Below are 20,652 nucleotides of genomic sequence, written 5' to 3' on the forward strand. Positions count from 1 at the left end.
TTGAGAGTTTTCTTAAGAATAGAACCCGAAGTGAAATATTCGATAATCTACAGAGGGCAAACTATATTTTAACATTTTTTTATTATTGTTTTTAATGAAAAGACAAAACAACTGAATTGCAAACGGCTCTCTCATATATATATATATATATATATGACACCTTCATCATTGCTTCTATATACTCTCCTAACACAGAAACCTCGAAAGACCAGGCAAAAAATGGCACAAGAATCGTCAATCAACAGAGCTTCACGTAGAACCAGAATACTAAACAACCACCTAATCCAATCTCCTTCAGACCCCACTTCATGCCTTCGATCAAACTCTTGTTTAAGCTACACTCCACCAGAAGTAACTGAACGTCTTGGTTTCGACACCAAAGAAATGAGAAAAATTCTTGATCTCCACCACTTGGAGGACAGGGACTGGTTGTATGGTGTTATCAAACAAGGGAAAGTGTTTAATGGGAAAGAGAGAGGTGGGAGATTGTTTGTACTCCCTGATTATAATCAGACAATGGAGCAGCAAAGAGAAATGACCATGAAAAGAATTGAGTACTTGTTTGAAAGAGGTGTTTTTGATGGATGGTTGATGAAAAATGGGGTGGAAGCTGAATTGAAGAAGTTGGCTTTTCTTGACGTTATTCAGAATTTTGATCAGTCTCTTGCTGTCATGCTTGGTGTTCATTTCTTTTTATGGTACTATATTTATTTCTGTTTTCTTTTATTATTTTTTGACAATTGTTGTGTGATTTTTGGGTTTTGAATTAATAGATTACTTTTAGTTTCTTATTGATAATGGTATATGCTGTCATTTGGTTGCTGAGGAAGTTTCAGGGGAAGAGTGAACTGTTTATTTTAGATTATAATTTTTCTTGGTTAATTTCTGGGAATTTAGAATGAAAATGTAGGCAGTAAAACTATCATTAATCTTGAAATCAGGAACTGAGGTTCACATCATTGCTTTCAAATTACTTCTGGATAGTTGGCTTTTCACGTTGAAAAGAAAAATCCTGGGAACCTAAATTGCATTTAATGCAGTTTGTTGTCTTCGCATTCCAACTGGTTGTTGAAAATGGAGGAAAAACTTGCTGTTAGTTGCTGAGCTTTTTTATTGGATGCAATTCAGAAGGAATATTGAAGAAAAAAGAAATTATAAACCTTGCTGTTAGTGTTCAATTTAGCAAGGCCTGGTCCAGGATTCAAGAGAGATTATTGTGCATTGAATTTAAGTTCTTTTTGTTAATTAATTTCAGGGGTGGTGCTATCCAGTTTATGGGCACAAAGCGCCACCATGACAAGTGGCTAAGAGACACAGAAACTTTTGGACTGAAAGGATGCTTTTCCATGACCGAGTTGGGGCACGGAAGTAATGTATGAGAAAGCTGTTAATCCATTCTATCTGTGTCATTACTAGGGTTTATGCAGTTACTTATGTTCTCTTGTGTTTATTTGTCATCTTTCCTCGGATGATGTTCCCAGGTTCGAGGAATTGAAACAGTCACAACTTATGATTTGAAGACAGGAGAGTTTGTAATCAATACTCCTTGTGAATCAGCTCAGAAGTATTGGATTGGTGGGGCTGCTAATGTAAGGGTTTCTGTGAACCAATTTGTGTGTTTAAGTCCGTTCATTGTTTTATTGTCTCCTACGCAATCTTGTCTATATGCTGACACAGTTTTACCGATGTTCAGCATGCAACACACACTATAGTCTTTTCTCAGCTCAACATAAATGGGGTGAATCAAGGAGTCCACGCCTTCATAGCCCAGATCAGGGATGCAGATGGAAACATATGCCCAAACATCCGTATTGCTGAATGCGGTCACAAAATTGGTTTGAATGGTGTTGATAATGGTCGAATCTGGTACTAACAACACCTTTTCTTTCTGTTTGTTGCTGATGACTGTTTTATAAGCAAATGCTGAACGTGATTAAGATTTTTTTTCCAGGTTTGACAATCTGAGAATCCCCAGGGAGAACTTGTTGAATTCGGTCGCTGATGTTTCACCAGATGGCCAGTATCTGAGTGCAATAAAAGATCCGGATCAAGTAATTATTTTATGTTTGTTCCATGTTCTTTAATTGGTGAGAAAATAACACCAGTTAAGTCAATTGTCATGTGTTCTTTTCCAGAGGTTTGCAGCATTCTTGGCCCCTTTGACATCTGGTCGTGTAACTATTGCTACAAGTGCAGTTTTCTCATCAAAGGTATTGAATTACGATGGTTTGTTTCTATCTAGATATTTACTTTCAGAATTATTTACTGAAGACTACACAAATTTCTGTAAGGATATTGTTTACTGCTAATGCATGTTCCACTTTAAGGTTTAGGATTGCGCACCAGCTCTCGTAGCCATATTGGATTTGTCTACAGAACGCTTGTGTTTAGACAATTACTTTAAGAAAAAGTGGTTGATGCACTAGTAGTAATCCTATTTACTCATAAAAGGAATTGGTATAAGGCTGTAAATTATATCATACAGATGACCTGTGAGATGAGTTCAAGTAATGCAGAAAATTACCTTATCAGAAAGAGTAGTTTTCATCCTACTTATCAAAGCTCTGTATTCGTGATGCATCATATTTGTACATTGCCTCCATAAATGGCTGTCCCTACAAAATTTGATTTTCCATTAATATGGATGTCATTTTTCTCTTTTCAGGTTGGCTTGGCAACTGCCATTAGGTACTCCTTGAGTAGGCGGGCATTCTCTGTTACACCTAATGGACCTGAAGTCCTTTTGCTTGATTACCCAAGTCATCAACGACGACTCTTGCCTCTTCTTGCTAAGTCGTAAGTATCCAAGTAGTCGCTACTCAGTCATGCTGCAGAATATAATCTATTCACTGTTTTGGGATGTCAAATTGTGCTTCGTATATCCAATTTCAAAAGAGTAAGACCCGCTGTGATAATGAAGTTTCAATTTTTCTCAAGTTTGCTGTGTTCATCTGAGGAATTTACAATTTTCTCAAGCCCTTGATTGACATTGTCTTCTGTCTTCTTAATGTTAAATAATCGTGCTGATTTATTAGAATTCTCTTTTGTCATGAAGGTATGCTATGACTTTCGGTGGAAATTACTTGAAAATGATATATGTGAATAGAACCCCTGGATCAGCCAAAACCCTTCATGTTGTTTCAAGTGCATTCAAGGCTATCTTTACCTGGCACAACATGAGAACCCTCCAGGTGAGGAGCTAGATTCACATATGAAAGTTAGGTTTATGGTTAAACGCCTTGCTGAATTTCACTAGATTCATGTTCATTAGGAATGTCGTGAAGCTTGTGGAGGACAAGGCTTGAAGACTGAAAATAAAATTGGGCACTTGAAAGGTGAATTTGATGTCCAGTCAACTTTTGAGGGGGACAATAATGTTCTCATGCAGCAGGTACAATGTACAATGTATTGCCTTCATTTGAGTGAAGTTTATTCGATGATGACTGCAAGGTTTTGAGTTTTGACAACGATTTTGAGCTTGTCTTTATGTTGACTTGATTCTTCTGTTCCTCCTTGTAGAACAACCAAAAACTTGGCGTGTTTAATTTAAATGGAATTACATTTACTCGCACTACTTTTAAGATTTCTGTTTCAAGCAGTGAATTCTTGTTTCAGGTCAGCAAGGCACTCCTTTCAGAATATGCAGCAGCAAAGAAGAAAAATAAACCTTTCAAGGGTTTGGGATTAGAACACATGAACGGACCTGTCCCAGTAATTCCATCTAATCTCACAAGCAGTACCCTCAGGAGCAGCCAATTCCAGGTAATATATTGTCAAGTTTGCAAGCACACCTTTCTCAATATATTTCAAACGCAGCTTCACCAGTTGTGCCCATCAGATGAATGCTTTCTGCTTGAGGGAGCGAGATCTTCTGGACCGTTTTGCAGCAGAAATGTCACTTTATCTATCAAAGGGTGAGAGTAAAGAGCAGGCATTTATTCTGGTAGGGATGATTTTCTGGTAATAGAGTTGCTGGGTTCTTGCTCCACTTCTCTAATTCCGATTGTTGTTGTTGATGGGCTTTTGCTTTACTTATCCGTACCAGAGTTATCAAATTGCCGAAGACTTGGGCAGAGCTTTCTCAGACAGAGCTATTCTGCAGATCTTCATTGATGCTGAGACAAATGTATCTTCTGGTTCCTTGAAGGTAAGCAATGTAGAAACTATTCTCGTATTTATCTACGCATAAACTGCAGCCTGAACAAGTTTCTCTCTTACAAGTTCCTGTAACATGCCTTGATAAAATCTGTCTCTGATTCACCAGGAAAAATAAAAAGAACTGTAAGTGGTAGTATGAGTAGAAACTTGGAATAGATTTTATGCTTTCCTGATTGTATCAGAAATTCTACTGGTAATCTTCATTTCTTTCTCCAAGAAATCTTGACCTGTAAGGGACATCCTTAAAGTGCTTGGTATGCAATATATAAAATGTTAGAGAAGGGAGAACCTTATCTAGTTGCTTAATCTTTGGATTTGCTTCCTTTGCAGAATGTCTTGGGACTGTTGAGATCTATGTATGCCCTAATCTGTTTGGAAGAAGATGCTGCGTTTCTCCGGTATGGGTACTTGTCGACAGACAATGCTGCTGCTGTGAGGAAAGAAGTAACAAAACTCTGCGGAGAATTGCGACCACATGCACTTGCATTGGTCCGTTCCCTCGGGATTCCTGATGCCTTTTTGGGCCCCATAGCATTTAACTGGATCGACGCGAATTCATGGTCTTCAGTTAAACACTAGTGCCTTGGATCATTTTCTATCTTAAGCAGAAGTTTCGTTGTTTCCTTCAGCTTGTTTGCTTCAGATCTTAATAAGAAACCGAGGGATACCTCCCAAATTGCTGTAATGGTGCTCATCTGCACCTTAAACTATCTATTAACCATATCGATTATCGCTGTTTCAGATTTTATGAGAACTATGTCACATTAACTATATGATGTCCTGCTTTAAACTCCCGAAAAGCTTCTGTACGAAGGTTTATGGTCTAATGAGTAGATTTTGGTGGGCGAAATCGGGAAAGAAGAAGAATATCCACTAGAAAAGTTGGAATGCTTTAATGAGTGTGTACAGGAATGTTGTTGAAACAACGTATCATACGTGTATGATATCGTGATGATCATCTTTTTGGATTGAGATTATCATAAATAATATGGGTGGAAATAACAAAAAATTCTTGTTTTTTATAAATAAATAAATAAAAAATGACAAGAAATTCTGACGTTGTTGTCACTTAAAACCATACAAAGTTGGTAAAGGAGATTCACATATTTCATTTAGATCTAACCATATGCAATTTGAAAGTATGTAACTCCATATTCATTTATTTGAAATTGTCAACTTGATTAACCCAAATTATCAAAATAAAAGCTAGTCTAGCGAAATACATGTCATTTACATTATCTTCGTTAAGTCTAAACGACACATTGTTTAGGATTGGAAAATTTTAATTGAATTCCTGTTTTCTCAATTTCTTTTAATTTAACCCATGATTGCTTTCAAATTTTTAATTTCACGTAATTTAATCCCTATCGATCACAATTGTTAGCCCTTAAGTTGATTGTCTTTTTCATTGTGGTCTTTGGTTCTGAATTTGTGTATTTTAACCTTCAATTGACTAACAAACTTTCATTTTTTTCAAGCTGATCTCTAATTTTGTCAATTACAACCCTTACATCAATGCGCTTTGTTCAGTTCGGTACTTAGTTTTGGATTTCTTCAATTAAATCTCTAATTGCCTATCAAACTTTAATATTTATGCAATTAAACTCATGATTTAATAATATTAACTCTTAAAAATTATAATTCAACCCCTAGACTTTTATTTTTTTCAATTAAAGTCTAAATTGACTTCAAAAATTATTATTTTTTCTTGCAATTAAACCTTAAAAAATTCTAATTGAGTCCTTAAACATTCAATTTTAAATTTCTCTCCTCAAATTAAACTTTCTTTGTCAATAAGACCTTCATCAGTAAAAAAATACACTGTTAATTTTTTCAATATTGTATATTTAGATCCTCCTCAACTATTCTTCAACAATTTCCTGAGTGTTTTGATATATTCTTCTTACTTGTATATATATTTTTTATTTTCTTCCAATATTTTTTTCAATTTTTTTATATATATTTTTTATTTTTTATGTGGGGCTCCAAAAATGGGTAACACCACCCCATTTCCCAAAAATTTAAATTTTTTTTATTAAAATTAATTTATTTATATTTTTAGATTATTTTGATGGATTGATGTTAAAATGATTTTTTAAAAATAAAAATAATATTATTTTGATGCATTTCCAAGTTAAAAACACTTTAAAAAACAATAACTATTAAACTCCAGAGCACCTCCAAAATCTTGCATTATATTAAACCCTTAGCTTCGAGATTGTTACTTATCCTTCCCATTCAGAAGATCTTGCAATATATATACACCATTATACACAAGTGTTCTTTGAGTAGAGACGTCAAAACCAACCGTGCAAAACTGGGAGAGATCTTGAGCAGCAAGAGTCTAGAATCGTCTTACATTGACAGTTTCAATGTACATCTTCAAGTTCTTCTTGGATAGCTACTCTTTTGATGGCTGTATCAACTTTAATATCTGCAACATAATTCTAAATGTTATAATTTTGATGAGTGCTTAGGCCCATCCATATTTTCCTGGTTCAAGTAATGAAAGCAAGAGGGTGTGATTGTTTAATCCAGCTTTTGGACACTTGGACAATGATCAATCTTTTATCAGTTGCAGAATGTGGAAGATGGTCACAAGCATCACGAACCTGTGTCCATGCTCCACGAAAATCTAAGATTCGGCAAAGAAAGCATGCCGTGCATATGAGACTATGAGCATGAGCATGAGCATGAGCATGTGAAAATCGACAAAACAACCAGAGATCGAGGACCGCGTAAAAAATAATACAAGGACTGGACAACAAAGTTGAAAAATACCAGGCACATCCAAAAACATTACTCAAGAGCTGAAGGAAGTTTTGCATTCTGTCTTCACCACATTCTAAAGTAAAAATGATGCGCTTCCATATTGACTTCACATATGGTTTGTTAGAATCACAATATATAGACTCAACAGTAGCAGGGAACACAATTACTAAAATGGGTACCATATACTTTACACTTAAAGAAGTCCTCTTCAGTTTTGACCTTTGTCTCCAACTTAACTGTTGGAGGTTTAGTCGACTACTCTGTACAATAATTATCTGCCAGCATTTCATCCAGTAAACTGAGACGTCTCTTCAAATCAACACAAAGGTTGGTGTCTTCCATTGCAAACTGAAAAGAGAAGTACTGCCAAGATATTTACTGAAGGAGTGAGTAAACTTTCTTTATGAAATCATCTGCAGTTCCTCGTAAAAGAATCATCAGAAATACTTTTTTATAGACTTCTGTTAGCTTCCACATTCAGGCTAGATTCCGCAACTATGTTCCATGGATGACAGCAAAGCTATTTAGAAAATGATTTTATGAAATCATGGCCCATGGCCAGTGCCAGAAGTGTTCGTCTTTCCCTTATCAGAGGGACTATTATCTGCAGTTACAACAGCAGTGAGTCTTCCCATCTTCTTCTGCAGATCAGCTAGTGAATCCTTTGAAACTTTTCCTTTGGGAGTCTTCTTCCCATCAGCAAGTTTGAATTCTAACCTATATAATGCACAAGCATCGCAGTTGTTGATCTCATATTCATATAAATGCCACTCATGACAACCTGGAGGTTGTGGGTCCATATAATAGGACTTCTTCTTCCCCCCAAGCTCCTTCATCACCTGCTTTCTTGATTCATGCCATCCACGCCCACTGTAGTCTGGCAATGACCTCTGCTTCCTATTTCCACTGTCGAATGCTCTTCTAGGCTTATCAAAAAAGAGCCACTCCCTAATTGTTTCACCCTCGAGTAATGAAAGATCAAATAGCTCTGCAACATGGAAACCAGAGGCATCAGCCAAAATAAATACTAACAACTTTCTCTAACATATTAAGTTACCTGAAGAAACATAATTAGCATACCACGGAGAGATCTGATCTATAGATGAATCTTATAACATATCATAATAAATTATTCACAATTGCTGAAGGCAAGCAAGTATGCTGTAGAACTAATATGCAAGGTCGCAAGCAATTGAACTTGAAATTTAAACAAAGGGGAGAAAGGGGGAAGGTGTGCATGTAGACTTACCAGCAGCATTCCATGGGGACTTCATGACAGCAGCACCTTCACATTGAGGAATACCGACATTCTTACCCTGCATCTTTGCAGTAAGAGCATCAAATAGTAAATTATCCTTCAAATTGATGCCTCTGGGCCGCAAAACTGGAGTCATACCAGGGGGGCCTTCATTTAAGGCCAGGGTAGCATGAAAGCTACTACAGTAGTCCTCGCACCATTCAGCTCCTTGAGCCGGCCTGGTGCAGTCCCATAAAGCACATTTAGGCCCCATAAAAGCAGAAGGTGGAGGGCTGATATACTGTAGATTGTTACTCTCAGCATTTATTCCACACTCTTTGGTGTCATTAGTGCCAACAAAATGCCCAGGGTCAAATTCTTCATCTAAAGTGAACTGATGACAATCCAATAAGGTAGTTATATCAGGGTCATTAACTGCTACATTTTGCAAACCTGAGGAGCCGTTGGGTTGATGAAACCCTTGAAAACCAAGCTCCTGACTATGACTATTCACCAAATATTCCTGAAATGCAAGTGTTTTATGCTCATCAGCCACCACTCAGTAGATCTCTATGCCATGAAAGACCACAATTCAGGGCACTAGGAAATCTTAAAGAGGGGAAAAGGAAAAGGCATACCATGTGAAAGACAGTAAATGACTACTTTAGCTGATCATGAAACAACAAATGGACATATAAATGACAAAAAAAAAAATCCCAGTAAAAGCTCAAATCATTAACAAAATTGGCTTGAATGTTATGAATTTTGCATTTAAAAAACACTGCCAATCCAAATCTTTATTTTCATAGTCTTAGACATGTGTCTTCCAAAATCAAATCAGGACAGGGATAGTGTCATCTATTGGTCTTAAAGTTTTAAATTTGAGATGTGCAAGGACTTGAACAAACCACAAGGCTAGTAACACGAAATCCACTTCTTAGACATTTGCTTCACTAAATTAGCTTCAAGCAATAGGCTAGCTTCTTGTTTCTTCTTCAGAAAATTGAAGTAATAGTTATTGCATGCAGGTATGGTTAACCTGTGAAAAGACAATCTACTCCCTGAATGTCAATCATGGCATCAAGCTTCAAAGTTAAATGATAAGAGAATAGATGCATACTCAGTTAGCACAAAAAAAAAAAAAAAAAAAACAAGAGGACCATAATCTTTCGGTATAAGACTTTCCTCATGCAAGGAGCTAACATTATTTTTTTCTTTTTCTAATTTCCATGTCTGTAAACCAGATAAAAAATACAGTGCACAACTAAAAATTCCAATTCTTACTCTTATAGGTTATCATGATGTAGCATTTAAATCACTGAAAGTTTGTATCCTACAAAGAACCAAGATGGTATGCATTGTAAAGCATGCTATCCTCTACAACTGACTGGTCAGAAAAACATTATAATAAGCCCCAAATAGGATCTTACATCTTGAAATGTTGTTAAATCGCCAAGATTAAGGTTTTGAAAACTGGGCTCAGGCTGTGTTTCTGGCTTCAAAACTGACTGCATTGTTAATGGACTTGTGGCATCGTCTTCCTCCTCATACAATTGCAACAAGCGGCCTATATCCTCTGAAAAGGATCCCAGACTGATATCCTACAAAATACCCATCACAAATCAACTCATCTAAATTACTAAGAGACAACTCTACACAGACAGACAATACAAATATTTCATTATCAACAGTATCAAATTACTATTAATAAATGGAAGATACTAACAAGCAAAGAATTTGCAGGTGATGGCACATCAAGCTCTGCTTTCCACTCACGAAGGCTTTGACACACCTGCTCCTCCAGCAAAGCAACATCATTATTTCTTCCCTCTTTCCTTGCAGCCTGAATGTTAAAGAATCTTTCTTCAAGATCATTTAGCCGGTTTTTTGCATTATCCATCAACAGATGGTGCGACGTAGATGCACATTTACTCTTTCCACCTTTCTGCATTGACCCTCTCCCTCTTCAAAACCCTAAAACAAACCAGAATCAAACAGTCAACTTTCAATCCAAAAATCAAAACTTCAACATCAAGCATTCAAAATAAGGTTCATAAATATCTGAAGCAGGAAAAAGTACAAGCTTCCCAGGAGACAAAATCCAGGGCACAAAACAAACTAACCCTTGATTCAACTGATCTAAAGATACCCTTTTTACCACTTATTTCAATCCTCAAAGCACTAATATAATTAGCACCAAAATCAAACTAAACAAAAAATAAATCTCAATAAAGTCGAATTCTTTGCCTCTTACAATAACAGCATCACACAAATCACAACCCAAAATTGATGACTTTGGGTCTAAAACGATATAAAAACAAAATCCCACAAGCCAATGTACGGAAATCATCACAGAAACGTAGTTAAACAAAAACATTAAGCATAAACAAAACTAAAACAATGAAAAAAAAAAAAAAAAACAGATAGAGGGAGAAAGACAGGAAATTTATACCTAAAAAAAAAATTATTGCAGCAGCAGAGGTTTTTTAATGGGGTAGAGATTGGAGAAAAGAAGAGGTTGCAGTGCTGAGTGTGTTGTGCTATGGCTTTGGTATGGAAGAGAAGAAGACTTCACGCTCACCAAACGGCAAAAGCAAAAAGTTCGTTGCTTTAATACATAAATACGTAACATACCTCTTCTTTCAGTTCCCTGAAAAGGAAATTTAGTGATCGTATTTGTATTTCTGTACCCAGAGCCAGCCCGGATATACGGTCAAATTATACTACTAATATTATTTTATTTTATTTTATTTATTATAATGTATTTGATTTTCTTTAATCTGCTAGCTCCAATATTTTCTTTAATACTTTTTTAGGATTTTTACTTTTATTGATACTATTCGTACAAATCACGATCCAAATAAAAGAATAAATGTAATAATTTACAGCATAATGAAGTTTTATTTTAGGTAAATTTCAATTTATTTTGACGATGAAGTTTTGAGTGAATCCGATTTCTTGGATTTTATTAATGTTACCTTTTTGAAATTTCATTTATGAATTAACTAATTGAAAAAAAAAAACCCCACCCCCTAAACTTTTAGAATTTTATTCAATAAAATTATTTAAAAATAATTTGATGAGATTATACTTTCAATAAAAAGTTTAAATAATGGCATGTTCATCATTTATATTTAAAGGTAGAAATACAAAATCTTTTTTAAAAAAATAGTATAATTTATATATCAAAATTTAGATTATATGTATAGATTTAAAGCAATGAAAGAAATGCAAATTATTTTAAAATTAACAAAAACTAAATTATTATTTATAAAAGAAACATAGATTATTAATTTTATTAAAAATAGTTCATGTATGATCAATTAACATTATTCAATGTTGTGTATGTCCTTAATTTTTATTTTTATTTTCAAAGATCCTAAAAAAAAAAAATACAAGACACTGAAAAGTTGATTTTGTGTATGCATGTTAGAAAGGTCTTCTATTGTGAATGAAAAGTTAAAATTTAGTTATACTAAGATACTATTTATTTTTGCATTTTAAAAATAATTTTAAAAAAATTTAAAATTTTTTATTTTTATTTTAAATTAATATTTTTTTTAATGTTTTTAGAATCATTTTGAATGCGCTAAATTAAAAAATAATTTTTAAAAAATAAAAAAATTTATTTTAACACATTTCTAAATAAAAACATTTTAAAAAATAATCATAACCAGACTCTCAACTTGACCTATAATACGAACCAATTTTTTTTCTTATTTTATTGATTCATTTACTTTAACTTTAAGGCATTATAAATTATGACACATATATTAAGGATAGAACGTTAAACTTTTTGGCTCAACATGTAATGATTTCTTCCAATCATGGAAAACAAACACAAATGTGAAGTTTACGTTCAAGCTAAAATGATTAAGAAAACTTTTTCAAGAGTTATATAAAAAAATGATGATATTCTTGATTTAACACATTCTGATATGTGGAAATTAAATAAATATATAACTAAAGAGAAAATAAATATTTTATTACATTCACTAATAAGTCTATATATATATATATATATATATATATTCATTAATCGTTTCTAGTCTATTTCATGTCATCTTTTCAATTTATTTTTATTTTTAAAAATAGAGAAGGTGGAAAAAGCAGTTTATGGGATGGAAAAATTGATTAGAATAAAGCATTTTATGAAAAACAAATACTACTAAATTAAGCATGGTCAAATAACTATTTAATTATTTTTAATACTACAAAGACTAACTAATTAATTTTGAGAAACTATATAATAATAGTGATTGTATCAATTAGCTGACCTCAGTAACTTGTGGCTGCTGCCTTGCTAGCTTGTTGCGTGGACCTTCAATATCAGCCAAATCATTTTCATATTGCTGGAAGGCAAAAATTGACATAGGAAAGCATCTGTTTATTATTTCAGAAATGATCACAATGCAAAGCATGGTAAGTCTCACCATCCTCAAGGCCCAAAACTCCTGTTTGGCAATGCTGCTAGCCATGCTTGCGGTGATCTTATTGGTGAAAAGATTTACAATATTTGATATTTTTATTTAATTTAATTATTTAAACCTCGATTAATATTTGATATTTTATCTAATTGTTGGATGTTGTTTAAATTTTGTTGGATAACACTTAAATTTTGCTAAAAGATTTTAGATGTCTAATTTTATAAATGAGTTACTAAGAAGATGTTGCTCATGCTAGTTTTGTTATTTTTTTTCTTCTTAATTGTGGTTTCTTAGTTTGTTTAGAATTTTAATGTTTTGTTTTTATTTTTTAATTTATTTAGATCATTTTTTAATTTATTTAAACACTTCTAAATCTCAAAAATCAAAGTTTTAAAATCCAGCCCAGCTCGACGGATTGACCCGGGACCCGGCTGATCCTGGATTGGAATCTAACTGTGTTTATGGAAAAATAAGGATAGTTAAAAACCCGATTGACCGGGTCAACCGGGCTGGTTGATCCGGTAAAAAACCGGTAGCATCTTGTTGAATTTTTTTTATTTGTTATCAAAACGATGTCGTTTTGATTTATAAAAAAAATTAAGGTTGACCCAGATTACCTAGTCAAAACCCGTGATTCAAGCCTTGAGCTAGTATGATTACCGGACCGAGTTCCATTGTAAAAATATTAAATAATATTCAGTAATAAAATTTTAAATTAAAGATTTTTATTCGAGTCTTTCTTGAATTGTTTCTGTTCATGCGAATAATTAAGATAGACTAGATGGTATCTCCATTTAAGACCCAACGTATATATTTGAAAAATTACAACAGAAGCAGAATAGGAAGAACGTCTAAGCACAAAATCTATGTTATTGGTTTCCACAAAGAAATGGAAACTAAAACCACTAGTATATGAGGGGGGGGAAAACCCTTCAAGAAGTTCATAAAGCTCTGTCAAACTCTCAATTTGTAAGCTCCTGGTGTCTTGCCGCATCAGCTAATTGAAGCCTTTGTACAGAGTTTTCAGCTCACAAATACTGTCAGGATTCTTCAGAAGCAAACAGAAAACTTGAGAAACCTATCGGCACAGAAGCTGGATTTATTCTACAAATGCAACTGATTAAGGAATGGTGATTATGTTGGGGAATCTGACTCGTGATGTGTTGCTGATAGTTGCTTATTGAAAGCTAAATACACTGATATAATATTTAACGTGGTTCAGCAAACCATCTACATCCACGGGAGAATAGCCAATATTATAAGAGATATAGAAAAAAAGTTACAACATATATAGAAAAGAAGGATTACTTTATTCAAACTCAATTTTTATTGTTCTTACACACTGCTGCAAATTGCAGCAGGGCTACTGCCCTTGGTAGCCTCCTATTTCTCTCCTCTCTATTCCTCACTCTTTCTCATTTTGCTCTCAAATAAAGCTTATATTTATATGTGTCAATGATAAGTCAAGAGACCATGAATTATAACACAAATGATAGCAGTATATAGGTTGTACTATTTTTATTAATGGTTGGGTGTATTATTTTTATCAATGGTTGGGTAACTATCATTATAGTGTTTTCAAAATAACATTCCTCCATCTTAGGAAAGGATGAAAAGTTGATGCTCATTAATGGCAATATCCCAGCAAATTCAGCCAATATACATAGTGTATGGGAACGAGAAAACTACTTTCCCTAGCTAGGAGCAAGGATACAGAGTAAATTAGTGAGGTCAGTTCTTCCGGTGAACTTATTTTTCTACTTGGTTTTTGCAGTGACCAGGCAGGTTTTCCATTTCCATCTTCAGTAGCATGGCCATGCCTGAAACGGAAAAACCCACCGAGCCCTCGTCCTCTAGCAAGTTGCCCCACCTCTTCAAGCTTCTGTTTGAGAACCTGAATTTGTCTTTGCTAATTCTTCATCCCTGTTCTTCACGGCCTGTGACAGAGTAGGAGAACATTAGTTCTGAAGTCGTAATAAAATGGGGCATTAAATGTATGTATATATCCATGAAGTTAATGGCAAAAGAAGATTGGCTCATTTATTATAAGAGCTACATATCATTACAACATCAGCTAGGCACTGTAATTTTGATCTGAATATCTCATCTCCATTAATATTTCTAGGTTTCCAGAGGCATCCACTGCTTTGTACTTCCAAGTCTTCATGGCACAAGCTTTTCCTTCATCAATACAATGGTACACCTTCATTTTTTTTTTTTAAAAAAATATTGAAATGATGATGATAAACTTAAATTAACCCGTTAAACATGCGATGGAATCCTTTAACTTTAACCATGTTTAATAACTTTGCTTGCAAGTGAGCTTTCGAGTCACCATTACATATATTAAACTAGTGACTATGATGAATATCATTAGAAACGATAATTCTGTCATTTCTTGGGTCCATTCACAGAAAGATTAGGAAACGAAAGTATTCCACACTAATCGCTCATTTCTACGAAATTAATAATCTTAATTACTTACTTTTTGACATTTGTAATAGTGAAATATATATCATATTTATAAATACTCATTATTTCTCTTATCATGCTTGGGCTTGGCTTTGAAGACCCACAGGCAAGTTGTTGCTTTATTTAGCTAGGTTTTAGGCCGGGCCTAACCTGGTTTTATTTAGTTTTTATTCTATTAAAAAATAATGCATTATTTATATATGCTTTTTTAAATAAATTTTGGTTTTATGTTTTAATTTGATTGTGATTATCTTTAAATGATATTGAGTGTGTTTAAAGTTTAGAGAGACATATATGATTTATCTGTAATTGTTTCTTAATTTTATATAGATTAATTTTTTTTTAATATTGATTTTTTATAGGATTTGTCATGTGTGCAGCCTTGCATTGTTTTTTTAATTATTGTTTAATAAATTTAATGTGTGTCAGTTTCTATTACAAATTTTATTTAATAGAGGAATTCATTAAATATAATCAGGTAAATTATCAGTATTGCGATGTTAGATATTTTAATCTTTATTTTTCGCTTGGTTTTCTCAATTTTATTTTTGTTTATTTTGATGATTTTTTTTCCCATTGCTTTACACAATGATTATTAGGTTATTTAATTAGATGTGTGCATAAGTTTTTCGATTTACATCTAGGAGTTATTTTTAGTGTAAAAAAACACATTGAAGAGTTCTGTATATTAATTTTTTTTTTATGTTTTAATGCTTTGGATTTTATGCTTATTATTATGATTTTTTTAATATTTTTCTTTAAATCTTTTATGAAAGTTTCATTGTTTTTAGTCTCACTCTTTAATCCAAATTTATAATATATTGTTTTTTATGTTTTTGATCTTTGTTCTTTTGATTTTTGTCCGTTTGTTAATGTTTTTAATCTTTTCAATTTAACTCTTAAATTTAAAATTTTTTGTTGCTTTTAGATTTATTTTTTATTACAATTTCAACATTCATTACTTTTATTGTATTTTTTTTTTATTTTGAGGTTTTTTTGTGATTTTAACTCATGATTTTTTTTTTATATATATATATAGTGCTTTCGGTCGTATAACTCAGGTAATGGTTTAAAAAGTTAACAATACTTGATTTTTTTTTGTTTGTTTTATATATATATATATATATATATATATTATATTTTTTTTTTATTTTTCTTTCTATGAAATTATCATATTCTCATTTAATTTTTTATTTTATTAACAAATAAGATCATTTGGATGTTTTGGAATATTATGAAGATATATTTTCATAACATTGGCAAGCGTTCATATTTTTGTATTCAATTGTTTTTTTTTTTCTCTTGTGTATATTGCCAATATATTATTTTTTAATTATATTATTAAATTAAAAAATTATTAAACTCAATCAAACCTATTACTTGGATATTATATTTTTTATTTTTAAAAAACAATTATTTATTTTTAATATTTTTATGTAAAAAAAAAATTACCCCACGTGATAAACCTGCCACCTAACTAGCGTTTATAAGAAATCCAGTCAATAGATTTGCAAATCTTCTTCCAAGCCATGCTATCATGTCTATCTATTAAATTATATTATATATATAAAGGAACTTGCTATTATGGTTTCCGTCCACATTCCTCGATGCCGATGGCACCTCAATTATACGAGTATGCTATCCCACGATTTTTTCGTGTCTATTTCTCCATGCTCCATCCGTACATGTACACGCACAGCACTATAAATTCAATCCAATTCATAAGAGAAAGTAAATAGCATTAGGCAGCAAAAGAAAGATGATCAATTTGGCCGATGGAAAGCATGGTGCTGAGCTACTTAAAGCTCAAGCTCATGTATGGAATCACATATTCAACTTCATAAACTCAATGTCTCTAAAATGTGCAATTGATCTAGGCATACCCGATATCATCAACAAACACAGCGAACCTGTGACCCTCCCTGAGCTCATCGCCGCCTTACCTGTCCACCCTAGCAAAGCTCGTTGTGTCCCTCGCCTCATGCGCTTGCTGATCCATTCTGGTTTCTTTGAGAAACAAAAGGTTAGCGAAGATGGTCAAGAAGAGGGTTATATTCTCACCAATGCATCCCAGCTTCTCCTCAAGGACAATCCCTTCAGTGTAACACCATTCTTGCAAGCCATGCTTGACCCAATTTTAACAAAGCCATGGCATTTTGTGAGCACTTGGTTAACAAATGATGATCCTACTCCATTTGACACGGCTCACGGGAGGACATTTTGGGACTATGGTGGCCAGGAACCAATGCTTAACCATTTCTTTAATGATGCCATGGCTAGTGATGCTCGTTTGGTTACGAGAGTGTTAGTTAATGAATGCAAGGAGGTGTTTGAAGGGTTGGGTTCATTGGTGGATGTTGGAGGTGGCACCGGAACCGTGGCCAAGTCCTTAGCCAAAGCATTCCCACATTTGGATTGTACTGTATTCGATCTCCCACATGTGGTAGCTGATTTACAAGGTAGTGAAAACTTGAAATATGTTGGCGGAGACATGTTTGAGGCTATCCCTCCCGCTGATGGAATTGTACTGAAGGTATGAACTTCTAGTTTTATCTGATTATAAAGTTTGGTGTCAATATTTAAACCAAATTCCCTCACTACTCATTAACATAGCATTTTTGCGCTGTTGATGAATCATTTTTCTATGCATAATCCCTTTTATCTCTGACACAAGCAAGATTTATCTCCAGATCTCTTGATCTTATATTTATTAACTTTACAAGCTAAACTGGTTAGACCATATAATAACGCTTACATTTAAATCTTATATAAAATAGTACAATTTGCTTGAAGTACTTATCAAATAATCATTGCGACTTAAATATAATATTTTGGTAGTATATTGTTTAAACTATATATACATGTCTTGTATTTTCTTTGTGATGAGAACAGTGGATTCTACATGACTGGAATGATGAAGAATGTGTTAAGATACTCAAGAAATGCAAGGAAGCAATCAAGGACAGGGAAGGAGGGAAGGTGATGATCATAGACATGATGATGGAGAACCAGAAAGGAGAAGACGAATCAATTGAAACACAAATGTTCTTCGACATGCTCATGATGATTTTGGTCACTGGCCAAGAAAGAAATGAGAAAGAATGGGCTAAACTATTTTCTGATGCTGGTTTTAGCAACTACAAGACAACTCCCATACTGGGTTTAAGGTCTATCATCGAAGTATTCCCTTGATGAGGAAAGCAATAGTTGCCTTTTAAGTATCTACTTAGCTGCCCCTATGAAGTACTTAATTTCCCTTGTGTTCCAATAAGCAAGTTGCGGGTTGTTCCTAGCCTTGTGTTTCATTATCGGTTTCTTTTTCTATTGTTCAGTAATCATATCAAGGATCAAATAAGTTGTATCTCCTACGTACATAAAAAAAAATAGTTACTTATTACAAAGATTAGTAATGTCATAGATTGTTACTTTCAAAGTTATGTTTAGTTAGTATTTCACAACCAAAAGAATGAATATATATATATATATATATATATATATATATGCGCGTGTGATTAGAAAGATAGATATAAAAATATATGAATTTTTTATTATTTTTATAAATAAAACTAAACCTTATTAGTGTTGTACTTAAAGATGACTGAAGAGCCTTTCAATAACAAAACAAAATGAATATATATTTAGGGGTGGAATTGTATTTCCACATATTTAATGCACATTGTAATTACTCTCATGCCATGGAAAAAAAAAAAAACAAAACTAATGTCTGAGGGTTGTTTTTAGATTTTCATATTTTTTGTGCAATGTAATTACCGCATAACCCTTGGGGTCAACTTTTTCTTGCATAAGTTCAAGAGGCATTTCAGGTTTTTTAACCCTAGTTTTCTTTGAATTATCTCGTGAGATCAAGGGTATTATAGTCTTTTTTTTAAGTCGCTATTACATAAAAAACAACACGTCTGCAAGTGGGAGTTACTTGTGCCCTTTAGGCAACACGTGTAGTGCTTTGATAACCTTTCACAGTGGCATCTGAGGCATCACACCACCCTCTACACTAAGGGCCGGCATGTGTTGGCTTCTATGACATGGAGGAGTGCTAATGATAATTTTTCTCCTTCCCCTTCTCTTCTTTTCCCTCCACCCTAAAAAAATATGTTGGCCTTGTAAATTAGTTGCAAAGTGGTCTTTAATCTTTTAATTATATAAAATTTGATTTATTTATTTTTCAATTTCATCTTCTAGTATTTGATTTTTTATGTTTTTTTTTTATTAAATTTAATCTTCATTCTTTTGATTCCTATTTATTATGCTTTTAATATTTTTTTTGTTGAATTTAATCAACATTCTTATGATTGCAATTCCTTTTATTTTGAGTTCTCTTCTCAATTATTTTTTTTGTTTTTTTTTTTAATTTCATTTGTTATTGTTTAAAACTAGGCTCAGGTGTCTGTCCCTAACATGTCTCAGGTAACATGTTTGGTGGAATAACTAGGGTTGCTAGGATCAATTAGATTTTTTATTTTATTTTGCACGAAGTAGAAATGATATTTTTTTTTATAAAAAAATAATGGAGAAAAAAAAAATTATGATCCTCTTTTTTTTATTAGCCTTTCTTTGTTTTGAATTTTTTTTTTAGATTGTAATTTCTTTTACAGTTTCATCCATTTCCATTTGATTTTGTTTTGTTTTAATATTAAGTATGGTACTCAATCTCTTGATTTTTTTTTTTTTTTATCATTTTCTTGTCTTTTTTTTTTCCTTTCATTTTTGCCCCTAAACATTTTATTTCATTGTTGTTTTCTTTTTTAGATTTAGTTCTCATTTTTTTATTTACTTATTTTTTTTTTCAATTTTTTCCTAGTATTTTATTTCATTTATTTTTTTTATTCAATTTTGGTTCCCATTCTTTTAATTGCTTTTTTTCTTTTTTATTCTTTTTTTTGGTTAAGTCCCTCATTATTTTTTTCATTAGTTTTATACCAAATTTGATTCTTAGTGTTTTTATTATTATTTGTTTTCTTTTTAGCTTTTTAATATTTAAGAATTTTGTTTAAAGTTTTTTTTTTTGGTATGGTCATCTTGATTTCATGAGCAAAGTTGTTATTTTTAAGGATTAGCTTGATTAATTTTTTTAAAAAAATATTTTGATTTTATTATTTAATATTAGACTATTGGATCTTAAACCTTTTTTTTTTTCCTTCCTCTAGAATTATCCTGAATAACAAATTAATTAAGTTAATCTGAATTTACTTATGCTATCACCTATTTAAATATCTTATCATGTGAAACAAATTAATCCACTACTTAACACAGCACGGGAAAAAAATCTAGGCGCAATCTAATTCAACACAATGATAAATTACGAATAAAATTGAAAACAAAAGCTCAGTTATAAAGAGCCCAAAGCCCAAATCATAGCGATGAGATCAAATTACATGTCACCAAATTGAACGGTATGCAACAAGATCAAAGAACCAACCGAAAGCACCTATAGCCTGTTTGAGAGTGTAGTTGTGGTTGCTTTTCAAAGTGTTTTTCATCCAAAAATATATCAAAATAATGTTTTTTTTTGTTTTAAAAAAAATTATTTTTGATATCAGTGTATTAAAATAATATAAAAATACCAAA

At 32.6% G+C, this 20,652-nt stretch overlaps 3 protein-coding genes across 3 annotated transcripts; 2 read left to right on the top strand and 1 right to left on the bottom strand.

The window, feature by feature from the left end:
• The first annotated feature begins 183 nt into the window (after positions 1-183).
• LOC118056657 (acyl-coenzyme A oxidase 3, peroxisomal) lies at positions 184-4,931 on the top strand. Its single transcript, XM_035068929.2, has 13 exons — positions 184-698; positions 1,256-1,373; positions 1,482-1,589; positions 1,694-1,866; positions 1,952-2,051; positions 2,136-2,210; positions 2,666-2,796; positions 3,056-3,191; positions 3,272-3,391; positions 3,616-3,762; positions 3,839-3,943; positions 4,046-4,147; positions 4,489-4,931. Exons 1-13 carry the CDS (start codon positions 220-222, stop codon positions 4,735-4,737), a joined length of 2,043 nt encoding a protein of 680 aa, XP_034924820.1. The 5' UTR covers positions 184-219; the 3' UTR covers positions 4,738-4,931.
• A 2,033-nt stretch (positions 4,932-6,964) lies between these two features.
• Positions 6,965-10,795, bottom strand: LOC118056658 (transcription factor VOZ1). The gene is made up of 5 exons (XM_035068930.2): positions 10,620-10,795; positions 9,894-10,141; positions 9,598-9,768; positions 8,180-8,690; positions 6,965-7,918 (listed from the first exon to the last, which is right to left on the bottom strand). Exons 2-5 carry the CDS (start codon positions 10,116-10,118, stop codon positions 7,476-7,478), a joined length of 1,350 nt encoding a protein of 449 aa, XP_034924821.1. The 5' UTR covers positions 10,119-10,141; positions 10,620-10,795; the 3' UTR covers positions 6,965-7,475.
• A 6,007-nt stretch (positions 10,796-16,802) lies between these two features.
• Positions 16,803-18,429, top strand: LOC118056659 (probable O-methyltransferase 3). The gene is made up of 2 exons (XM_035068934.2): positions 16,803-17,599; positions 17,959-18,429. Exons 1-2 carry the CDS (start codon positions 16,826-16,828, stop codon positions 18,256-18,258), a joined length of 1,074 nt encoding a protein of 357 aa, XP_034924825.1. The 5' UTR covers positions 16,803-16,825; the 3' UTR covers positions 18,259-18,429.
• Positions 18,430-20,652: the final 2,223 nt, after the last annotated feature.

This window comes from Populus alba, chromosome 19, assembly GCF_005239225.2.
Source record: "Populus alba chromosome 19, ASM523922v2, whole genome shotgun sequence".
In the NCBI taxonomy this organism is placed as follows: Eukaryota; Viridiplantae; Streptophyta; class Magnoliopsida; order Malpighiales; family Salicaceae; genus Populus; species Populus alba.

Bases quoted from the DNA above. Each gene is read 5' to 3' on its own strand.
- LOC118056657 (XM_035068929.2), top strand. From the start codon at position 220: ATGGCACAAGAATCGTCAATCAACAGAGCTTCACGTAGAACCAGAATA. The intron at 2,052-2,135 runs GTAATTATTTTA...GTTCTTTTCCAG, and splicing joins CAATAAAAGATCCGGATCAA to AGGTTTGCAGCATTCTTGGC. The intron at 3,192-3,271 runs GTGAGGAGCTAG...CATGTTCATTAG, and splicing joins ACAACATGAGAACCCTCCAG to GAATGTCGTGAAGCTTGTGG.
- LOC118056658 (XM_035068930.2), bottom strand. From the start codon at position 10,118: ATGCAGAAAGGTGGAAAGAGTAAATGTGCATCTACGTCGCACCATCTG. The intron at 9,769-9,893 runs GTTAGTATCTTC...GGTATTTTGTAG, and splicing joins CACCTGCAAATTCTTTGCTT to GATATCAGTCTGGGATCCTT. The intron at 8,691-9,597 runs GTAAGATCCTAT...CTTGCATTTCAG, and splicing joins ATTTAACAACATTTCAAGAT to GAATATTTGGTGAATAGTCA.
- LOC118056659 (XM_035068934.2), top strand. From the start codon at position 16,826: ATGATCAATTTGGCCGATGGAAAGCATGGTGCTGAGCTACTTAAAGCT. The intron at 17,600-17,958 runs GTATGAACTTCT...TGATGAGAACAG, and splicing joins CTGATGGAATTGTACTGAAG to TGGATTCTACATGACTGGAA.